This window comes from Ovis canadensis, chromosome 12 (genome assembly GCF_042477335.2).
Source record: "Ovis canadensis isolate MfBH-ARS-UI-01 breed Bighorn chromosome 12, ARS-UI_OviCan_v2, whole genome shotgun sequence".
Lineage (NCBI taxonomy): Eukaryota > Metazoa > Chordata > Mammalia > Artiodactyla > Bovidae > Ovis > Ovis canadensis.
In genome coordinates, this window is record NC_091256.1 from 57,790,544 (window position 1) to 57,810,578 (window position 20,035).

Genomic DNA, 20,035 nt, shown 5'->3' on the forward strand with positions numbered 1-20,035 from the left:
TCCCGGGGGTATCGGGACCAGGATCTGTCCTTTGGAGTAGGCCCTGAAGGGTCATGCTGTCTGGGGCATTTTGGGGGATAGGGTGGGTCAGGACATCTCGGGCCCCGCTGAGGGCTTGTGGCGGGGCTGCTCCCCCAGGTGGACGGCGACAATCCAGGAGGCAGCTGAAGAGCGACAGGGACAAGCCTCTGCCCCCTCTTCTTGCCCGGGTCGGCGGCAACATTGAGGTGGGGCCCGCCTGCACCCCCGCTTTCCCACTTCTCTTTCCCGGAGTTTATCTCATCTTTCAGAGCAGAGAGCTTACCCCTGCTGCCACCCCGGGATGTGGAGGAGGGACAGGAGGGCTGGGATTACACTGGGTCGCATGCCAAGTGGAGGTTGGGGGCGGGGACAGACCCTTGGTCTGGGCTGTGCCCTTTGGGTCCTGCCCCAGGTGAAGGCCCCCCCGCCCCCGTCTCCCCGCCTGCTCCCCCATCTCCTCCCCTCCCTGTGTCTTTCTCTTCAACTCTGAATTCCTTGCTCCCCAACCCTGCTGCCCCCCTGCCCAGGTGCTAGGCTTCAACGCCCGCCAGCGGAAGGCCTTTTTGAACGCCATCATGCGCTGGGGCATGCCCCCCCAGGATGCCTTCAACTCCCACTGGCTGGTGCGGGACCTTCGTGGGAAGAGCGAGAAGGAGTTTAGGTAAAGGGGCCGAGGTGGTGGCCCAGGGTGTGGCCGCCTGCCTGTAGTGGGCAGGCTCCTCTGGACGGGCCAGCACAGTGGGCGGTGTTACTGCCAGGCTGGTGCTGGCCAGAGAACTCACTGCTGTCTGATGTCTGGTAGCTGAAGTCCAGGCCTGGGCAGGGTTCCTGTGCAGAGAGTGTGACTTGTCACCTCTGCCAGGGCAGCTGGTGTTAACAGAAGCACAGAGGATCTGGGTTCTCCAGGGGAAGGGCTGTCCCAGGAGGGTCCCTTGCCCAGGGCCCCCTCTGTTCTTCCCTGGGGCTTGACCCAGCAGGCCTGGTTGGGAGGCAGGTGATGGGTGATGATTCCAGCCAGGAGGTCCCCTGGGGTCCTGCCGGCCCCCCACTCCCTGAGCCCCAGTCCCCCCCACCCCAGAGCCTATGTGTCCCTCTTCATGCGGCACCTGTGTGAGCCGGGGGCTGACGGCGCGGAGACCTTTGCGGACGGCGTGCCCCGCGAGGGCCTCTCCAGGCAGCACGTGCTCACGCGCATCGGGGTCATGTCACTAGTTAGGAAGAAGGTGGGTGAGTAGCCTTTACTGGGCTTTTCCTGGTGGTCGCCCATGGCCTGGGTGTGCCCCAGGGTGGGTCAGTGGGCAGAGAGCAAGCGCCTGGCTGTCCAGGGTCTGAGTTAGCTTAGAGGGATGGACCCAGAATGCATCTCTGGGTGGGGAAGTGGGCGGTGGTGGGGAGGGGACTGGAGGCCAGGATGACAGGTGGGGATGGGTGGGGGTAGGGCCTGGCATGGGGGTCTGCGGTCAGCCTTGGGTGGAGTCAGCAGCCACCCCAAGCCAGGGATACCCCCAGTCCTGCCAGCCACCCTAAGGCCCTCACATCTGAGCTGTGACCACCTCCCTCCTGCCTCGCTCCCACCTGCCCAGGTTCAGGAATTTGAGCACGTCAACGGGAAGTACAGCACCCCGGATCTGATCCCCGAGGGGCCCGAGGGCAAGAAGCCGGGTGAAGTCATCTCCTCGGATCCCAACACACCAGTGCCCGCCAGCCCTGCCCACCTCCTGCCTGGCCCTCTGGGCCTGCCAGGTCTGGACTCCAATGAGGAAGTGTGGGCACCCAGGTCATGGCAGGAGTGCCAGAAGACCCCACGTCCTCCTCACATCCCACCCCCACAAAGCTTCTAGCTGAAGAAGTATCACTTCCCTAAGAGATTTTCTTTTTAATGACGGCTTTGAGATGTGATTCATACACCACAATATTCAGTCTTTGCGTGTGTGCTAAGTCACTTCAGTCGTGTCTGTTTGCGACCCTGTGAACTGTAGCCTGCCAGGCTCCTCTGTCCATGGGATTCTTTAGGCAAGAATACTGGAGTGGGTTGCCATTTCCTTCTTCAGGGGATCTTCCCAACCCAGGGATTGAACCTGCGTCTCTTGTGTCTCCTGCATGGGCAGGCAGATTCTTTGCCACTAATGCCACCTGGGAAGCCAAAAGCCTTTAAAAGTGTATTAGCCAGTTGTTTCTAGCATATCTATGGGATTGTGCAACCATTGCCTCTGATTCCAGGATGTTTTCATTAACCCCCAAAGAAACACATACTCATTAGTAGTGACACCCCATTCCTTCTCCTCACGTCTTTCCCTGGCAACCACTGATCTCTCTGTCTCTATGGGTTTGCCTGTTGTGGGCATTTCATGTAAATGAAATGCACTGTGTGGCCTTTTGCGCCCAGCTTTCACTAGCATGCAGTGTATTCCAGATTCATCCAGGTTTTAGGGTGTCAGGACTTCATTCCTTTTTGTAGCTGAATAATATTTGATTCCATTGTTTGGATCCACCACATTTTGTGTATCTATTCATCAGGTGATGGATTTGGGGTTGGTTCTACCTTTGGCTATTGTGAATAATGTGGTGAGTAACATTGCTTTGAACTTTCGTGTTCAATTGGAAATAGGTGTTTTCATTTCTCTTGGGTGTATAGATAGGAATAGAATCGCTGGGTTAGCAGCTGGGTCATTGCTGGTATAACATTTTGAGGAACTGCCAGACTTTTTCACAGTGACTACACCATTTTACATTCTACCAGCCGTGTATGAGGTTCCAATTTCTCCACCTCCCGGCCAGCACTTATCTAACTTTTGGCTTATAGCCATCTTAGTGAGTGTGAAGGGGGAGTCTCATTGTGCTGTTTTACTTACTTATTTTTGGCTGTGCTGGGTCTTCGTTGCTGCTTGGGTTCTTCTCTATTGCAGCGTGCAGGCTTCTCACTGCAGTGGCTTCTCTTGTTGTGGAGCACGGGTTCTCAGGCGTCAGTAGTTGCATCACATAGACTCAGTAGTTGCAGCTCCTGGGCGCTAGAGCACAGGCTCAGTAGTTGTGGCACACAGGCTGAGCTGCTCCGAGGCATGTGGCATCTTCCCAGACCAGGGATCGAACCCACGTCTCCTGCATTGGCAGGCAGATTCTTTACCACTGAGCCACCGGGGAAGCCTGGTGGTTTTGATTTCCATCTCTGGTGGCTGAAGATGTTGAGAATCGTTTCATGTGCTTCTGAGCTTTTTGTGCATCTTCTTTGGAGAAGCGTCATTTCACATCCTTTGTCTTTCCTTAATGGGTTTTTTGTCTCTGAGTGTCTTTTTGATGATCTGTGTGTTTATCTGGGTAAAGGCCTGGGGCATCCTGCCTGTCCTAGGTGACAGGCGAGTCCCCGAGAGGCTCAGTGCCTCTGAGGACATCCTGCTCCTGGGCACAGGTGCCCTCTGGAGGTGCCTAGTTTTCTTCCTGGCCCTGTGCTCGTGGGCCGGTCCCTTAGCCCATGAGCTCTGTTTTCTCATCTGTGATGTGAAGTTGGGTAGTGATCACCTCCCAGGGCTCCTCAGAGCACGTGGGTCACTCGCTTTTTGCAGTGACTCAGCATGGAAGAGGCAGGTGGCCAGACAGCCAGCCTGAAAGCCAGGACCACAGCTGGGCTATGCTGGCTCTCAGTGGGGCCTCCACCCACCTCACCTACTGCTTCCAGACGAGAGGCCCCTGCAGCTTGTATTTCTGTCCTACTGGCCCCTGGCTTTGACCTCACTGGGCCCAGGGTCCCCCACATTGCAGGCCTGTCCCAGGATCTTTGGCTCTCCTGGTTCACCTGTCCTTCTGCAGGTGCCTGGCCCAGGATCCTCTCTGACTCCCCGTTTCCTGCCCTTCTCCCTCCTCCCACCCCAGCCCACCTGTCTCACCCTTCTCCCTTGTTCTTTCAGACAAAATGGAAGCCCCACTAGGCTACATGGATGAGAAGGAGGTAGGGGTGCAGAAGCCAAAGAAGCCCCAAGAAATCCAGGTAGAGAAGATGCCAGTGTCTGGGCCCCTGTGGGTGTTGGGTGGGGGCTGGGTCCAGGGACCTTCTCAGGTTTTGCCCTTGGCAGCTGTAAGCCAGGCCTCCCTCCTGGCTCCAAGTTTGAGCCTCTAGGACTGGAGCATAGTTGAGAGCAAGCACGGGGAACCAGAGAGTGGGTTCTAAGCCCAGGGCCCCTTCCCTGGCTCCTATTGAGGTCCAGGCCCTGTAGCTCCCGAGTCTCTCCTCCCTAGGCCCTGCCAACTGCCCTGGACAGAGTGGAGGGAGAGGACAAGCAGGAGAGCTCTGATGGCAAGGAGAGGGCCCGAGAGGAGCGACTGGAGGAGATGGAGAAGGCCCAGCCCTCCCCGGAGCAGCTGCCGAAAGGTGTGGGCTTCCGCCCTGATGGAGTGTCAGGCCTGTCTCTCCCTGGCTAGATGGGGGGCCATGCACTGCTGTGTCCTAGTGCCGTAGGGCCCAGGATGAGGCGAGAGCCAGGGGCTCAGTTCTCTGCATGTGGGCTATAACTTTTCCTACTGTACACTTTGGAGGTTATTGGGCTATATCTTATTGGTAATTTTTTTTAAAAAAACATAAATATTATTAATTTGGCTACACCAGGTCTTAGTTGCAGCTTGTGGGATATTTAGTTGAGGCATGCGAGCTCTAAGTTGTGGTATATAGGATCTGTTCTCTGACCAGGGATTGAACCTAGGGCCCCTGCATTGGGAGCATGGAATCTTAGTCACTGGATCTCCAGGGAAATCCCTGTTAGTAAGTTCTGAATCAATCACATTGTGGTCTGAACACATGAGTCTGTATGATATTGTTGAAACCTTTTCTTGCTTCATGTGGTCAGATTTTGTAAATGCTCATGTGTACTTGAAAAGAATATCTATTCTTTTATTGCTGGGTGTAAGGTTCTAAATATGTGCACTAGATTAGGGGTCCCCAAACTCCAGGATCTAATGCCTCATGATCTGAGATGGAGCCTATATAATAATAATAGAAATAAAGTGAACAGTAAATGTAGTGCTCTTGAATCATCCCCCAGGTCCGTGGAAAAACTTGTCTTGCATGAAACTGGTCTCTGGTGCCAAAAAGACTGGGGACCGCTGCATTAGATCGTTGCATTGTTCAGATTTTTTATATCCTTACTCATTTTTGGTTTGCTTTGATCAGTCAAGTCTGAGAGGCTTATGTTAAAATCTCTGTGATTGCGGGTTAGTCTCTGTTCTCCTAAAGCCAGATTTTGTTTTAGTTTGGGATTGGGTTGTTAGGTGCATATTGGTTCAGGTTTTTTCCAGTTTTCTGGTGAAATGTTTTATTTATTATGTAATAACCTTCTTATTCCTCTTGATTCTTTTTGCTTTAAGGTTTATTTAGGCTTAAATGGATTGAGCTTACTTTTGGGCTTTCCTGGTGGCTTAGGTGGTAAAGAATCTGTCTGCCATGCAGGAGACCCAGGTTTGGTCCCTGGGTCGGGAAAGATCCCCTGGAGAAGGGAATGGCTACCCACTCCAGTGTTCTTGCCTGGAGAATCCCATGGACAGAGGAGCCTGGCGGGCTACTGTCTACAGGGTTGCAAAGAGTTGGACATGATTGAGCAACTAATGCTCTCGTTTTCTTTCACTGAGCGTAATGTTTTCAAGGCTCATTTGTGTTGTAGCATGTATTGGAACTTCATTCCTTTTTGTTGAATATATTCTACCCTGTGGATACACCACGTTTTATTTTTCCATTCATCAGTTGATGGGTTTTGGGGTTATTGCTGCCTTTTGGCTATTATGAATAATGCTGCTGTGAACATCCATGTATAGGTATTTGTGTGGATAGGCTTCAGTCCTCCTGGGTGTATACCTAGGAGTGGAATTGCTGGATCGCTTGGTAATTCGCCTGTTTGGAGGACCTGCCAGATTGCTTGCTGCAGTGACTCCACCACGCTACATTCCCACCCATAGTGCATAGGGTTCATTTCCCCATATCTTTGTCAACACTTGTTATTATCTCTCTTTTGGATTTTAGCCATCCTAGTGGGTGAAAAGTCATAGCTCAAGTGGTTTTGATTTGTATTTCCCTTGTGTGTAAAGATATTGAGTATCTTTTCAAATGTCATGGGCCATTTTTCTATCTTTGTTGGAGATATATCTTTTCAGATCCATTGTCCATTTTTCAGCTGGGTTATTTATCTTTTGTTTTGAGTTATAAGCATTCTTTATAATACATGTTCCATATCAGATACGAGATTTGCAGGTATTTTCTTATATTTCTTAACTTTTATTTGTATAATTGAGTTTTAGGTATACCTTTTGTAAATAATATATAGTGGGACTTGTTTTAAATCTAATCACAGAATCTCTACGTTTTAGTCAGCAATTTACTCTCTTTAGATTTATTGTAATAGCTAGGTATCTGGATGAATTTCTGTTCTTAATTTGTGCTTTATATCACCCTTGCCTTTTCTTTTTTCTTTTTCTCCTAGCATCTTTTGGATTGATCAGAATTTCTATTCCCCCCTTTCTTCTCAACTCCTTTGGAAAGTTTGCAGTCACTTCTATTTTGTACTCTTAAATTTTTAATATGTTGCCTCCTGAATATTATAAGGACTGTAGGCAACTTTAGCTCTGACCCACTCCCTCTTATCTCCCATGTGCTATTACTTATTTCTAAACTATAATCCTTATTTAGATCTTCCCACCCTCTTAACAATTTTGTGTTTTCTAGTATGTTCATTGTTGCTTTGTTCAATGTCCTTCTTCCCAAAATATACCCTTCAGTGGTGCTTTCAACAAATTTCTGTGGACGCAAATTTCTCTCATTGTATGTTATTTTTCCCTTATATCTTATTGTATTTTTGTTGAATAATAGTTAGCAAAATTCAAGGTGGGTTAGGAGTTTTCCCTCAGCACTTTGAAGATGTTATTTCTTTTGTATTTTGACTTACATTGTGCTGAGAAGGTTGCTCTCAGGGTAATTGCTGCTCCTTTGTAGGAAACTTGCCTTTCCTATCTTTCCTAACATGGTAAGACCATTTTTAAGACCTTCTCTTAGTCTTTGGTCTTGTACAGTTTCACTGCAATGAAAATTTTATTTCTCCTGCTTGTGATAAATCCTGGCTGTGATTCTTAAAGTTGAGTATTGTGTCTTCTATTGATTATGGGCAAATTCTCAGTCATTCCCTCCTTGAGTGTTATCTTTCCTCCCATTATGTTTATTTTCTTCTGGAATTCCTTTTACTCATTTATTCTTTCATTATCCAACAAATATGTTTTGAACACCCACTGTGTGTTGGGAGCTGTCCCAGGCACTGGGGATACAGACAGTGAACCAAAGCCAAAGCCTTCGCATAGAATTTGTATCCTACTGGGGGACCCAGGTGATCAGCAATTGACACAAGTAGCTCTTGTTTAACAACAGGCTCCAAATTCAACAAAGAGGAGAAGCAGGTACAAGATTTGTTTCTCTGCAAGGCTTTTTGAATCACCCTCAGATCTAGCTTCAGTTCTTACTTTCTTCATACAGCTGTTTTTAACCTATTTGTACTATTTTCTATGGTTGCGCAGTGAATTATTACAAATTTAGCAGCATGAAATAACACCCATGTGTTAGCTCATGGTTGCATGGGTCAAAAGTCTGTGGCGGTGTGACTGGATTCTCTGCCAAGGGACTTGCAAGATCGAAGTCAAGGCATTGACTGCACTGAGTTCTCATCTGGAGGCTTGGGGGAAAATCTACTTCTGGGTAATTCTTGTTGGCTAACTTCAGCTCCTTGGGGTTGGAGGACTGAAGCCTTTTTCCCATGCTGGCTCTCAGCGGGGGGCCATTCTCAGCATCTAGAAACTGCCTGTGTTTCTTGCCATGGGGCACTTTCTGTCTTCAAGCCAACAGTGGTACACCAATCCCCACCATGCTTCAGATCTCTGATGTCCTTTTCTGTGACCATTCAGAGAAAACCCTGCTTTTAAGGGGCTGGTGTGATGAGGTCATGCCCACCTGGATAATCTCTGTCTTTTAAGATCACCTGTACCTTGTCACATGACTTGCTCAGGAAAGTAGAATCCATCACGTTCACAGTTCTAAGGATTATGTACAAGGCTTGTACTCCAAGGCCAGGAAGTCTGGGAGGACACTTAAAAAAGATGCAGTAAAACGTCTAACATACTAGCGATTGTGTATTTCATTTCTAGAGTTTTTAATCTAGCTTTTTCTACTTCCTTTTTTTTGACTTGTCTTTTCCTATGTATTCTCTTCCTTCTCTGTCTGGCTGATGGATATTGTTTTCTTTTTTTTTTTTTTAAAAAAAAAACAATTCTTATTTACTTATTTTATGGTTGCACTGGGTCTTTGTTGCTGCACATGGCGTTTCTTGTAGCAAGTGGGGGGTTCTCTTCATTGTGGTGTGTGGGTTTCCCATTGCACTGGCTTCCCTTGCTGCAGAGTACAGGCTCTAGGGCTCCAAGGTTCTAGTAGTTGTGGCTTGCAGGCTCTAGAACATGGGTTCAGTAGTTGTGGCCCATGGGCTTTAGTTGCTCTGCAGCGTGTGGATTCTTCCCAGACCAGGGATCAAACCTGTGTCTCCTGCATTGCCAGGTGGATTCTTATCTACTGTACCACCAGGGAAGTCTGGGTATTGTTTTCCGAGTTCATTCAGGTGCGTCTTCATCAGGGATTGTTTTATCCTTGAGAACCCATGTCACTTGGGTAGCAGGAATGTCCCCCTTTCTGTTTCCAGAACTCTGGGGCCTCGTGGCCTGACTAGTGGCCTGGCTGGTGTGGGGCCAGTCTTATGGCACAATTCAGATTCCACAGCCTGCACACCTGTGTGTTGGGTTTGGCTCCTCACTGGAGACTTTCTGACCCTGGACTCCACATGGGAGCCATTCTTTCACAGCTTGGCCATAAGCTGGTGGATGACACTTTTCCTCCTTTGCAGAGGCATAGTGGTTGAAGAGTGTCAGTTTCTTGATTTAATTCCAGTTCTCTGCATGTTTGCGGCCTCGCCCTTCCTGTTCAGTGCTGAGATACAGCTGGAGTCCCGCAGGCCTCTTTCTGGTGTCCACTCACCCCCAACCCAGGACCCCAGTGCATGCTTCTTGAGCTTTTAGTTTCCCTTCATTTATAGAAAGTGAAAGTGTTAGTCGCTCAGTCGTGCCTGACTCTCTGCAACCCTATGGACTGTAGTCCGCCAGGCTCCTCTGTCCATGGAATTCTCTAGTAAGAATACTGGAGTGGGTTGCCTTTTCCTCCTCCAGGGGATCTTCCCAACCCAGGGATTGAACCTGGGTCTCCTGCATTGCAGGTAGATTCTTTACCTTCTGAGCCACCCAGGAAGTTCCGTCTTCATTTATGGCACCTGATAATTTCCTTTAGTTGTGTGAGTGCACTTATGTGTTTTTTTTGTAATGTGATAGGTTTTGCCTGACATTTCTGGGTGTCTGTAAGAGGTGCTTTGTGTTGATGAAGGCCTGATGTGTTGCCAGAACTTTGAGTCGTCTGGTCGTCTCTACAGTAGAGAGGATCTGGGGACTGTGCCTTGAGAGAAGTTTGGGAGAGACTGCTGCTGAGATGGGTGGGTGGAATGAGGCCCTGTCCCCACCTGCCTCCCCAGTGGATCCTCCCAGATGCTGCCTGTTGGACTTCTGAGTAAGATGCTAGAGTGGATTCTGTGAGTGGCTACAACACTGTTGGGAAGCCACCAGGCCAGAGTCCCCGCTGCCCTCTGGACCCCTCCCCGCTCTCTGAATACCCTTTATCTTGCAGAAGAAGTGCTTCCTGAGAAGGAGAAGGTTCTGGACAAGCTGGAACTGAGCTTGATTCACAGCAGGGGCGACAGCAGCGACTTCAGGCCAGGTCGGGGGCTCTGGACTTTGCTCTGTCCCATGTTCCCTTGGTCTCTTGAAGGAGCCACGAGGAGCCTCCTGAGCCTCCCCTTGGCCCCAGGCCCTGATTAGAGCTGCTGCATGCGAGGCCTGGACTTGCCGGCCCTCAGGGGACAGACCCTCTACCTCCTATCTCCTGTGGCCCCGGCCACCAGTAGGAGGAAGGAGAGCTGGTTACAGAGTTTGGCCTGGAGCTTTGGGGTTCGGCTGGCAGCCTGTGTCCTTCTAAGTGTTGGAATGTTCTGGAATAGTTACCCCCAGATCAGAGCCCTGAGGCAGCATTGCCGTGCTTCAACATAAGCTACATTTTCACAGTCCCCCCCCGCCCCGCCCCATTTTCCCAGGTGGTCCTGACTTGGTGGTGGAGGGGCACCCAGACCCAGAGCAGCCCTCCCTGCTCAGGACAGAGAGAGGGCCCTGCTGATTAAAACCCTTGGGGGCAGTGAGTCCCTTGCGGGTGGGGAGGTGTGTTTCCCGCTTGCCTCGGAGTCTCCAGTGCTGGGTGGAGTAAGCCCTTTCCTGGGCACTGTCTTTGGGGTACACGAGTGAGCGTGGGTCTGTCCTCCCCCAGATGACACCAAAGCTGAGGAGAAGGAGCCTGTTGAGACCCAGCAAAATGGTGACAAAGAGGAAGATGAAGAGGGGAAGAAGGAGGACAAGATCGGGAAGTTCAAGTTTATGTTCAACATTGCAGATGGGGGATTCACAGGTATCGGGGGTGAGGCCATGGGCTTGAGAGCTACAGGCTTCCTGACCGTGGGTCCCAGGAGTCTGGGCGGATGGTTGTTTGATACTAATGTGTGAATGGTTGACAAAGTCCATGGTATAACCTTTCCGAGTAGCACTGGAACACTGAAGTGCTCGGGATGGGGGTGGTGAGGGAGAGGCTTACCCAGGCCCACCCCTATGCGGGACGGGGGCACCTCATCCTGCTTCCCTCGGGTGGCTTCCCAGAGCTGCACACACTGTGGCAGAATGAGGAGCGTGCCGCTGTGTCCTCGGGGAAAATCTACGACATCTGGCACCGGCGCCACGACTACTGGCTGCTGGCGGGCATCGTCACGTATCCTTGGCCACACCAGCGGGTCAGGGCTCCGGTGTGTCCCTCTGTGGGTTTCAGGGAGGGGTGTGGGGCTGGTGGTGGTGGGCTGGTGCTCCTGACCAGATACCAAGGACCCCTTCCTGGTGGTGGTGGTGATGATAGTGACTGCGATCATAAAGGTAGCTTGTCCCTTTATACTCAATACTCACTCCATCTTCACAGCAGCCTTCCCAAAGGGTTGCTACTCTGATCCCCATTATATGGAGGAGGCAGTGGGTGTTCAGAGAGGCCAAGCGACTTGCTCAGGGACACACAGCCCTTCCATCTGACTCTACAATGAATGCTCCTAATTCCTACCTGATCCAGACCTTACCTCCTCTCAGTGATGACACCTGAAGGGTGCTTCACCATTTAGGAGGGCTTTTATTCATTTGTTCATTCTTCAGTTCCATCTTTACTGATGATCTACCATGTGCCAAGCATGGAGTATGCAGCCATGAATGAAATAGCCCCAAATCTCTGTCTAGCCAGAGCTCATATCCAACTAGGGGTAGACAGTGAAAAATATAAATTAGCAAAGTGTGGGACACAGTGAACATGAAAAGGTGGGGATGAAGCAAAGGGAGCTTTGGGGGTGGGGGTTGTGATTAATGTGAGGTCAGAGAAGGTGATATTTGAGTGCAGACCTTCCAGAGACAAGGAGAGGGACACACAACTACCTGGGGAGAGCCCCCCAGCAAAGCTGGCGTTGATGACAGTCTCGAGTGAGACTAGGCATTATAATGAGAGGTGGAAAGTTGTAGGTCAGGAGTCAGCAGATCTTTCCTGGGAGGGACCCGGGAGTGGACATTTCGAACTTCACAGAGGACTCCTCCACTCTGCCAGGGTAGCAAAAGTAACTACAATACGTAAACCAACAAGCATGGCCACGTTCCAATAAAACTTTATTTACAAAACCAGGCTGTGGGCTGGATTTGGCCTGCAGGCCACAGTTTACTGAGGTTACATTGCTTGGAGCTGGAACTTTACTGGTGGTTCAGTGACTTAAGATTTTGTGCTCCCAGTTCAGGGGATGGGAGTTCAATCCCTGGTCAGGGAACCAGATCCCACATGCTGCAACCAAGACCCAGTGCAACTAAATAAATAAATAACACACACAGAGTTAAAAAACAAAAAAAGATGCTTGGAGCCAGCTTGCCTGGGTTCAGAGCCTGACTCGGCCCCTCTCTAGCTGTGGGCCCTTGGCAAGAAAACTTCGTGGTGTTTCTTTGTTCCCTCTGGCTCCAGGGGAGGCCCCTTCCTTGCCTGCCCCTGGCTCCTTGGTGCTCCTTGGCTCACAGCTGCATCATTCATCTCTGCCTCTGTTGTCACAGGGCTTCTTCCCTGGGTATCTCTTTGTGTCCAAATTTCCTCCTCTTTTGAGGACCTCAGTCACTGGATTGGTGCCCACTCCAGCCCAGGATGACCCTTTCTTAATTTAATTAATTGATTTGATTAATTTGCAAATGCCATGTTTCCAGCTAGGGTCACAGCACAGGTGCTGGGGGTTAGGACTCAGCTGTCTCCACCCTCTGGATTTGGGGGATGAAGAAGTTCATCTGGTGAAGCCTCAGGCCCTGCCTGGGCCCCTGGGGGCCCCTGTCGGTGTCCGCTGATTGTCAGGTCACTGTCACCCACATGATCCTCTTGCAGCCAAGGTTAATGCCTGTCTGGAAAGCGGAGAGCCAAGATGCCAAACCCTGGGCTGGTTCCCCGCCATTCCCTCCCTCCACCCTGTGGCCAGGTTTGCCCTTAACGGCCCCCACCTAGGCATGGCTATGCCCGCTGGCAGGACATCCAGAACGACCCGAGATACATGATCCTCAATGAGCCCTTCAAGTCTGAGATCCACAAGGGCAACTACCTGGAGATGAAGAACAAGTTCCTGGCCCGCAGGTTCAAGGTCAGTCCTTGGCAGGGGCCAGAGGTTGAAGGTTAGGGGGCCGCAAGAGGATGGGTTATGAGAAGGCCTGGGGCAAAGAAATGAGCAAGCATTTCTTATACCCTGCCCGAATATCCGGGTGTGGGCCAGACCATCCATGAAAGGGAATTGTTGAGTCAGTCAACCAACGGGTGCTGGCTCCTTGCTCTGAAGCCAGACCCCACTAGGCGAGCGTCCCTGCTCTGGGTAATGGGTGCAGGGGATCCAGCTTGAGGAGGGCTCTGAGGGGTGGCCAAGAGAATGGACAACAACTGGGTGGAGAGGGGCTGTCTTCCTTCCTTCCTTTCTTTCAGAGCCCTGGCCGGTGGGAGTGGGTGCTGTTGGGGAGGCAACCAGGCCAGCACTCAGTCCCTCCCCTCACCCTCACCCCCCCTCACTGCACCCCCACCAGCTGCTGGAGCAGGCGCTGGTCATTGAGGAACAGCTCCGGAGGGCCGCATACCTCAACATGACCCAGGACCCCAACCATCCCGCCATGGCCCTCAACGCCCGCCTGGCCGAGGTGGAGTGCCTTGCCGAGAGCCACCAGCACCTGTCCAAGGAGTCTCTCGCGGGAAACAAGCCTGCCAATGCTGTTCTGCACAAGGGTGAGTGAGCCCGTCCCCTGGAGATGGGCCCACAGCTTGCGTCTGCCCAGTGGCTCCTTGGCAGTAGGTGGGGGTGTGGGGCTTGGGACCTCAGCCCCAAGGGCACAGCCTCCAAGCCAGATGGGACAGACTGTCACCCAGCCTCTGCTCTTACCTGCCGGAAAAGTGAGGGCCTTGCTTTTCTGGCTTTTTTCTGAAGGTCAGCGCTGTGTAGGCCCTGGGTGGGGGGGTAGGTGATATAGCAGAATATTAAGTTGTACAGGCTTGTTTATTGAGCCCAGACAATATGCTTTATTTCTATTTTTTAACTTATTTTAGTGAAAGAGATAAGGACCCTTTAAAGTTTTTTAGTTTTTATTGACATATAATTGATTTATTATGTTTTGTTACTTTCTGCTGTACAGCAAAGTGAATCAGTTATACATATAGATCCGACTCATTGGAAAAAATCCTGATGCTGGGAAAGATTGAGGGCAGGAGGTGAAGGGGGTGACAGAGGATGAGATAATTAGATGGCATCATCTACTCAATGAACATGAGACTGAGCAAACTCTGGGAGATATTGAAGGACAGGGGAGCTTGAGCATGCTGTAATCCATGAGGTCACAAAGAGTCAGACACAACTGAACGACTGAACAACTCTTAGATTCTTTTCCTTAAAGGTCATTACAGAGTATTGAGCAGAGTTCCCTGTGCTGTATAGGAGGTCCTTATTGGTTATCTATTTTTTTTTTGAATATTTATTTGGCTGTGTCAGGTCTTAGTTGCGGCATGCGGGATCTTTGTTATGGACTCTGGTTGTGGTGTGTGGCCTCAGAGTTGTGGTGGGAAAGCTTAGTTGCTCTTTGGCATGTGGGGTCTTAGCTACCTGATCAAGGATTGAACCCACATCCCTTGCCTTGCAAGGTGGATTCTTAACCACTGGACCACCAGGGAAATCCTTATTTTATATATAGTACTGATATATGTCAACCCCAGTCTCCCAATTTTTGTCAGTATCTTTAAACACATTGTCCCTTTACTCTTTGTAATATTTTTAAGTGGTGAGGTTTCTTATCTCATTTTAAAGTTGGGGACATTGATGCTTAGGGAGATGAAGTAATTGCCCAAGGTCTCCTGGGATTCAGACCTTTGACCCTCGTCGTCCTAAGCCTGAGAAAGTGCCCAGGCTGGTTAGGGGGAGAGTGAGCCAAGCTCACCGCGAGGGCCCTGGACTCTGTGGCCCTGGCTGTTTGGGAGAAGTTTCTCCAGGCGGCTCTGCTCCTGGGCTTGGCCAGGGCTGCAGACCTCCCTGGGCGCCAGGAGGCTGGCCGAGGGCCCGGAGGGAAGCCCAGTGTTGGGTCAGAGCTCCCGGCTCTCATCTCTGCAGCCCTCGGGGCCCCTGGAGAAGCTGTTTGGAAAACCGGACTCGTCCAGAGGGCAGGTCTCTAATGTGTTGGCTGAGAGGGCTGAGTTGGGGGCGCCCCCTGGCGTCCGCTGCGTGGCGTGCAAGTCACACGGTAACACAGCCTTGTTATTAAGCACCGGCCTGGGCGTCCTCGTCCCAGCTCCTTGCCCTCCCTGCCTCCCTCCCCAGTCCTGAACCAGCTGGAGGAGCTGCTGAGTGACATGAAGGCGGACGTGACGCGCCTCCCCTCCATGCTGTCCCGCATCCCCCCGGTGGCCGCCCGCCTCCAGATGTCGGAGCGCAGCATCCTGAGCCGCCTGACCAACCGAGCCGGCGACCCCACCATCCAGCAGGTCAGGCTCTGCGCGCGCCCTGGGCCCCAGCCCCCCACGCACGCACGTCCTGGGCGCCCTGGGGCGGGGCTCAGGCCGGTGCGGGACTTGGACCTTTAAACCTGAGTCCTTGCCTCCAGGGCGCTTTCGGCTCCTCCCAGATGTACAACAACAACTTTGGGCCCAACTTCCGGGGCCCTGGACCGGGAGGGATTGTCAACTACAACCAGATGCCCCTGGGGCCCTATGTGACCGGTAGGTGCCCGTCTGCTCCCTGGCGGCATGTGCAGGGGCGCCCGCGGGCCCCGCCCGCGTTCGCCGCCCCAGCGAGCCTAGCTTCCCTCTCTCTGCACAGATATCTAGCCGGCCCCGAGACCTCGCTCTGGTGCAGCGCTCCTTTCCAGCGGAGGTGAGGCCTCTTCAGGGGCTCCGTGGTCCCTCTCCCCTCCATGGCTGCATCAGTCAGTGTCTGCTCCCTGCGCTTATCCGCAGCCCTGAGTCTGGGGTCCTCTGCTGCCTCTTGGGGCTTAAGGGGTCTTGCCCTTCCCCTCTGGGGACCATCTTGGGGCCGGTGTGTCTTTCCAGGCTTCCAGACACTCCCCTGGGAGGCTGGAAGGTGGGACATGGGCAGGTACACGTGGGGATGCTCCATTGTGTACACGGGTGTGTCTGTGTGCACATATGCAGGGTGCGTGCATGTCCGTGGTAGTGTCAGGGACCATTGCCTCCAGCCTGGAACCCTTTTCTGCCTGCACTTTCCTGCTGGCTGGTGGGTGCCACCATAACTCCCCATTCCTTGGCCACCCCACCTTGTGCCCAGGACCAGGAGGGTGGCTCAGGGTGTGTGTGAGTCAGTGTCACTGGCTGGGAGATGGTTTTATTTATGAGAAGCCACCAGTCCACTCTGGCCTCCTCCACCTGGTGGGCAGCCCCTGCTAAGCTGTCTGTCCTGGTAGAACCACTGCTTCAGGGTAGAGGCCCTGGGGTGGGGGTGGTTTCCAGACGGGCCCTCCCTGGGGTCCCCGCTTCCTATACTCCAGGTGTGGGAGGTTTGGGCTAGGAGCCCCTCTGGTTGTAGTTGGCTGTGACAGATGGCAGTGGTGGCTCCAGGGTGTTGGTGAACCCCCAATGGGGACGTGAGCACCCAGCTCTGTGACCCATGACCCACCTCTTGCAGCCACACCTGCCGGGCCCCCTGCCTGACCCCCACAGGAGAGAAAAGCTGCCACCTTTCTAGAGCCAGGCCACCCGAGGACAGAAGGGGAAACTGAGTCATGCCATCACTGGGGACAAGACCCAGCCAGAAGTGCCATCTGCTCTTAATCCCAGTGTCCCCCATACCACCTTGGCCGGCTCTGCCAGGATGACTTCCTAGAAGAGATTTCATTTCTTTGTACATCTTTTTGCACTTTCCTATTGAAGACTTGAACAAATTTGTCATGATAAAAGTTGAGTGACGTGTGGAGGAGTCTGACCTGCAGCACTTAGGCCTCTCTCTGTGGATGGGCTCTGGACCCGAGGGAAGCTCCCGGGAGCCCAGCCGCCGCCTTGGACTTGGCCCGGTTGAGGAGGACGCGGTGCCCGCCCTGGATGCGCTCTGTGTGCCCCTCTCCCCCGTCCTGTCTGCACCGTGTGACTGCCCGTACTCTGACCCTGGCCCAGCGGGGCCCCCAGTGCCAGGTGGGTCAGAACTGGGGAGCCGCCTGGCCTGCAGGTAGAGACCTGGCTGGCATCCAGGCCAGGCCAGGCTGCATCCTGCAAGGCTGGAGACCACAGGTAATGTGTTCTCTCCGTGGGGGAGAGGGCTCCGTCGGCACGTATCTGACCCTGGCCCAGCCTGTCTCACGGGCCCCCTGGACTCTGTCGTCACCCGTGGAGCGTCTGTGGCCCCTGCCCTGTGTGGCAGGTCATGGTATGTGCTCTCCAGAGAGAAGAGACGGCAGGTGTCAGCCTGGGGGCTGCTGGGGCCTTGGTCTCAGGCAGCTGCAGGAAGGGGCTTACTCTCCCTCCCCGGGTGTGGATGCTGTCCCAGCAGTGCTGAGAGTGGCCCCGGAGCCCCTGGTCCTGCCCTGTGCCCTAGGAGGCCCTTCATACCCACTCCCCATGTTGTCTTCTGGTGGCTGCCATGGAGAAACCAGGCCAGCCGCCTGGAGCCTGGACTTATCCCTCCCCTGTCCCTGGAGAGGCCTTGATCCTAGCACTTGCCCCCTGGGGCAGGCCTGTGACAGCCCTCACTGTGTTCTTCAAAGGTCTGGGGAGAGCTTGGAGACAGGGGACTGGATCCACTGGCCTCTCCAGTCTTCCCAACTGGAGTGTCCCCAGCCTCCTGCCCTGTTTGCTGCCAGGAGCGGCCTGCTGGAATCCCGATCGCCTTCCACCCAGCTGGTGGTGCCCTCTGACGGCTCCAGTTCAGAGGAGCAGAGGGATGGGCCAGGACCTGGGTCTGTCCGTGTCTGATGTTCCCTCTGGCCCAGCCTCAGCCTGGAAGGGATTTCTGAGCCTTGACCAGGGAGCCTTGACCTTCTTGGAGTGGAGCCCTGGTGCAGAATCCTGTCCAAGTGAGAGACAGGGTGGGCCTGGTGGGGGGGCACCATGGGAGGGCTCTGTTCAGCTCCCTGGCCAGGACTAGGGCCAGGATTTGGGGGTGTCTTGGGGACATGGGGCCATTGGCTAACCCTCCCAGAGCCCTCATCTATATATGGCTCTCCCCGAACCCCTAGAGGACCGGACCTGAAGGCCCTGTTTATCTCCAGGCTGACTGACCCTGGCGTTGGTGGAGGAATGGGAGGTGGCCTAAAAGTGGTACACGGGTGTACGTGTGGCAGGACATGTGTGGCAGCAGGTGACCTCGCCCTCCAGGAAGGGTTGGGTCACTCCTGCCCACTGGTTTTTCCAGTGCCACGTGGGCCTGTATGTTCCTTGCAAAGGCTCTGGCTCAGGCCATGGGCTGGGTGACCGCCGCAAACCCCCCACCCAGGGCCCCGTCACTGTGTCCTCCCAGGCAGGTGGTCAGTCCTGCGGCTGGGCTTGTGGGGAACACGGTGGACAGGTCCTGAGTGTCAGGGGGCACCTGGTGGAGGACAGGGGTCTGCGTCCCCACTGCCCAACTCCAAGAGTGGGTGGTCCTTTCTCCACCAGCCCTTGCCTCCCGCCCTCCCTCCGTCTCTTCCCTAGGCCTCTGCCCTTTTCCGCTACCAGCTGGACCAGGCACCAGGGATCGGCCCAGCCACCTGCACTGCCTGGTCCAGGAAGGGCTCAGCTCTCCAAGACCAGCACCTGGGAGGCCTGGGAGGGCGACTGCAGTCGGCTGGGGAGTGGGTTTCTGGTTTTGGAGAGGAAAAAGGATCTAGAGAATGTTTTTTCTTGGTTTATCAGTTATTTCCCTCCCAGAGTTGTAGTGGATTGTGGGGAGCGGGGCATCCGCGCTCTTGGACATCTTCAGGCTGGTTTTGTTTTAGCTGTTGGCACAATGGGAGTTGTTGTGCAAGCGGAAGCCCCAAAGTGCCAGCCCCATTTTTGTCCCCAGCCACTTTATTATTTAGACCAGTGCTGAGTAGGCTTTCTGTTGAACCATCTTTGGGCAGAGTCTCGGAGAGCATTGCCTCCTGGGCTCCCTGGTGACCACGGGAGTTTGGGTTGGACTATGTCTGGGGGTCCCCTCGCACACGCCCACCACGGAAACACAACCTGAGACTCCCCCTGTGCTTGGAGACCCTCCCTGCAAGCCGCCTTCAGAAGCTCCTTTGTTTTCTGCAAGTGATGACCGTGGGCCCATCCTGCTGGTATTCATGACTGGTGCAGGCACCTGCCCTCCTGCTGGTTAGGGGTCCCTTCCCAGGGTCCTCTGGGGGATCCCTTGCCCAGGTTGGGGGCTGACCGAGTCTCACCCTATGGACACCTGCAGCCTTTGCTCCCAGTTACTGGGTCCCAGGGATGTTGAGGGCCTGAGGGGGTCGTGTAGAGGGTGGGCTTGGGAACCTCCAGAGTGGGGTGGCAGGAAGGAGCTTGGGTGGGAGGCGGGGGCTGAGGTTTTGGCCTGGCCACAACCCAGTGTCCCCACTTTGCACCTGCAGCTGTCCTCTGCTGATGACCCGTCTCTGTTGAGGAAGCCGCCCCCCCCCCCCCCCCCGATTTTATATTTCTGGAAGTTTACAGGTTGTGGTGCATCAGCCCAAAGTCATTGGCTTGTGTTTTGGGATTTTTTTCTTAGTTTTCAGATTTTTTTTAAACAAAGTATTTTTTTAGGTGCGATAACCCAGAAAGGGCCTGTTGGGTGTGTGTGTGTCCTGAACCCCTGATACCGAGGTGGGAGTCCGAGCCTCCTATGCTCCTCTGGGCCTGAGCATGAGGGGGAGGGTCCCACCTGCACTGGCCCCCTCCTCAGGCATCAGTGCGTGGGGGGATGAGGGAGCAGAACCCCACCCAGGCCGGCATCTGGCCCTGCTGAGAAGCGCCTGCCCCTTCCCCAGCATAAGCCCAGGCTGGTGAAGGGGCTGGGCGCTGGGGTGAGTCGAGGGGGTGGGTCCCAGCCAGGAGCTGGAGCTGGAGGCTGAGCCCCTGTGCGTGGTGACCTATCCGGTCCTCGGGAGGACGTGTGGGAGGCTTGACAAGGACTGTACCCGACACTGTCCCCTTCACTTTGTACTCTGTGTGTATGTCTTGGTTTTCCGTGTTTTAATAAATCCTCTGGGAAAGGATTGAATCAGAGTGTTCTCCTAGCTTCTCACTGATCTAGGATGGGGGTGGGGAAGTTTGTTGGGGGGAGGGGTTGTCACCTGAAGCTACCTCCCACCTGAGAAGACACGGCCCCATGAAGCTGGGGGGCTTGCT

General features: G+C 53.5%; 1 protein-coding gene across 1 annotated transcript in view; it reads left to right on the forward strand.

The window, feature by feature from the left end:
* CHD5 (chromodomain helicase DNA binding protein 5) overlaps positions 1 to 19,907 on the forward strand; it is a 67,620-nt gene extending 47,713 nt beyond the window's left edge. The window contains exons 28-42 of the mRNA XM_069544845.1: positions 139 to 227; positions 549 to 682; positions 1,100 to 1,244; positions 1,605 to 1,764; positions 3,924 to 4,003; positions 4,252 to 4,384; positions 9,758 to 9,847; positions 10,448 to 10,585; positions 10,831 to 10,939; positions 12,728 to 12,860; positions 13,291 to 13,486; positions 15,063 to 15,226; positions 15,346 to 15,460; positions 15,561 to 15,614; positions 16,383 to 19,907. Of these exons, the coding sequence (XP_069400946.1) occupies positions 139 to 227; positions 549 to 682; positions 1,100 to 1,244; positions 1,605 to 1,764; positions 3,924 to 4,003; positions 4,252 to 4,384; positions 9,758 to 9,847; positions 10,448 to 10,585; positions 10,831 to 10,939; positions 12,728 to 12,860; positions 13,291 to 13,486; positions 15,063 to 15,226; positions 15,346 to 15,460; positions 15,561 to 15,568 (1,694 nt within the window). The 3' untranslated portion in view covers positions 15,569 to 15,614; positions 16,383 to 19,907. The remainder of the gene's footprint in view (positions 1 to 138; positions 228 to 548; positions 683 to 1,099; positions 1,245 to 1,604; positions 1,765 to 3,923; positions 4,004 to 4,251; positions 4,385 to 9,757; positions 9,848 to 10,447; positions 10,586 to 10,830; positions 10,940 to 12,727; positions 12,861 to 13,290; positions 13,487 to 15,062; positions 15,227 to 15,345; positions 15,461 to 15,560; positions 15,615 to 16,382) is intronic.
* Positions 19,908 to 20,035: the final 128 nt, after the last annotated feature.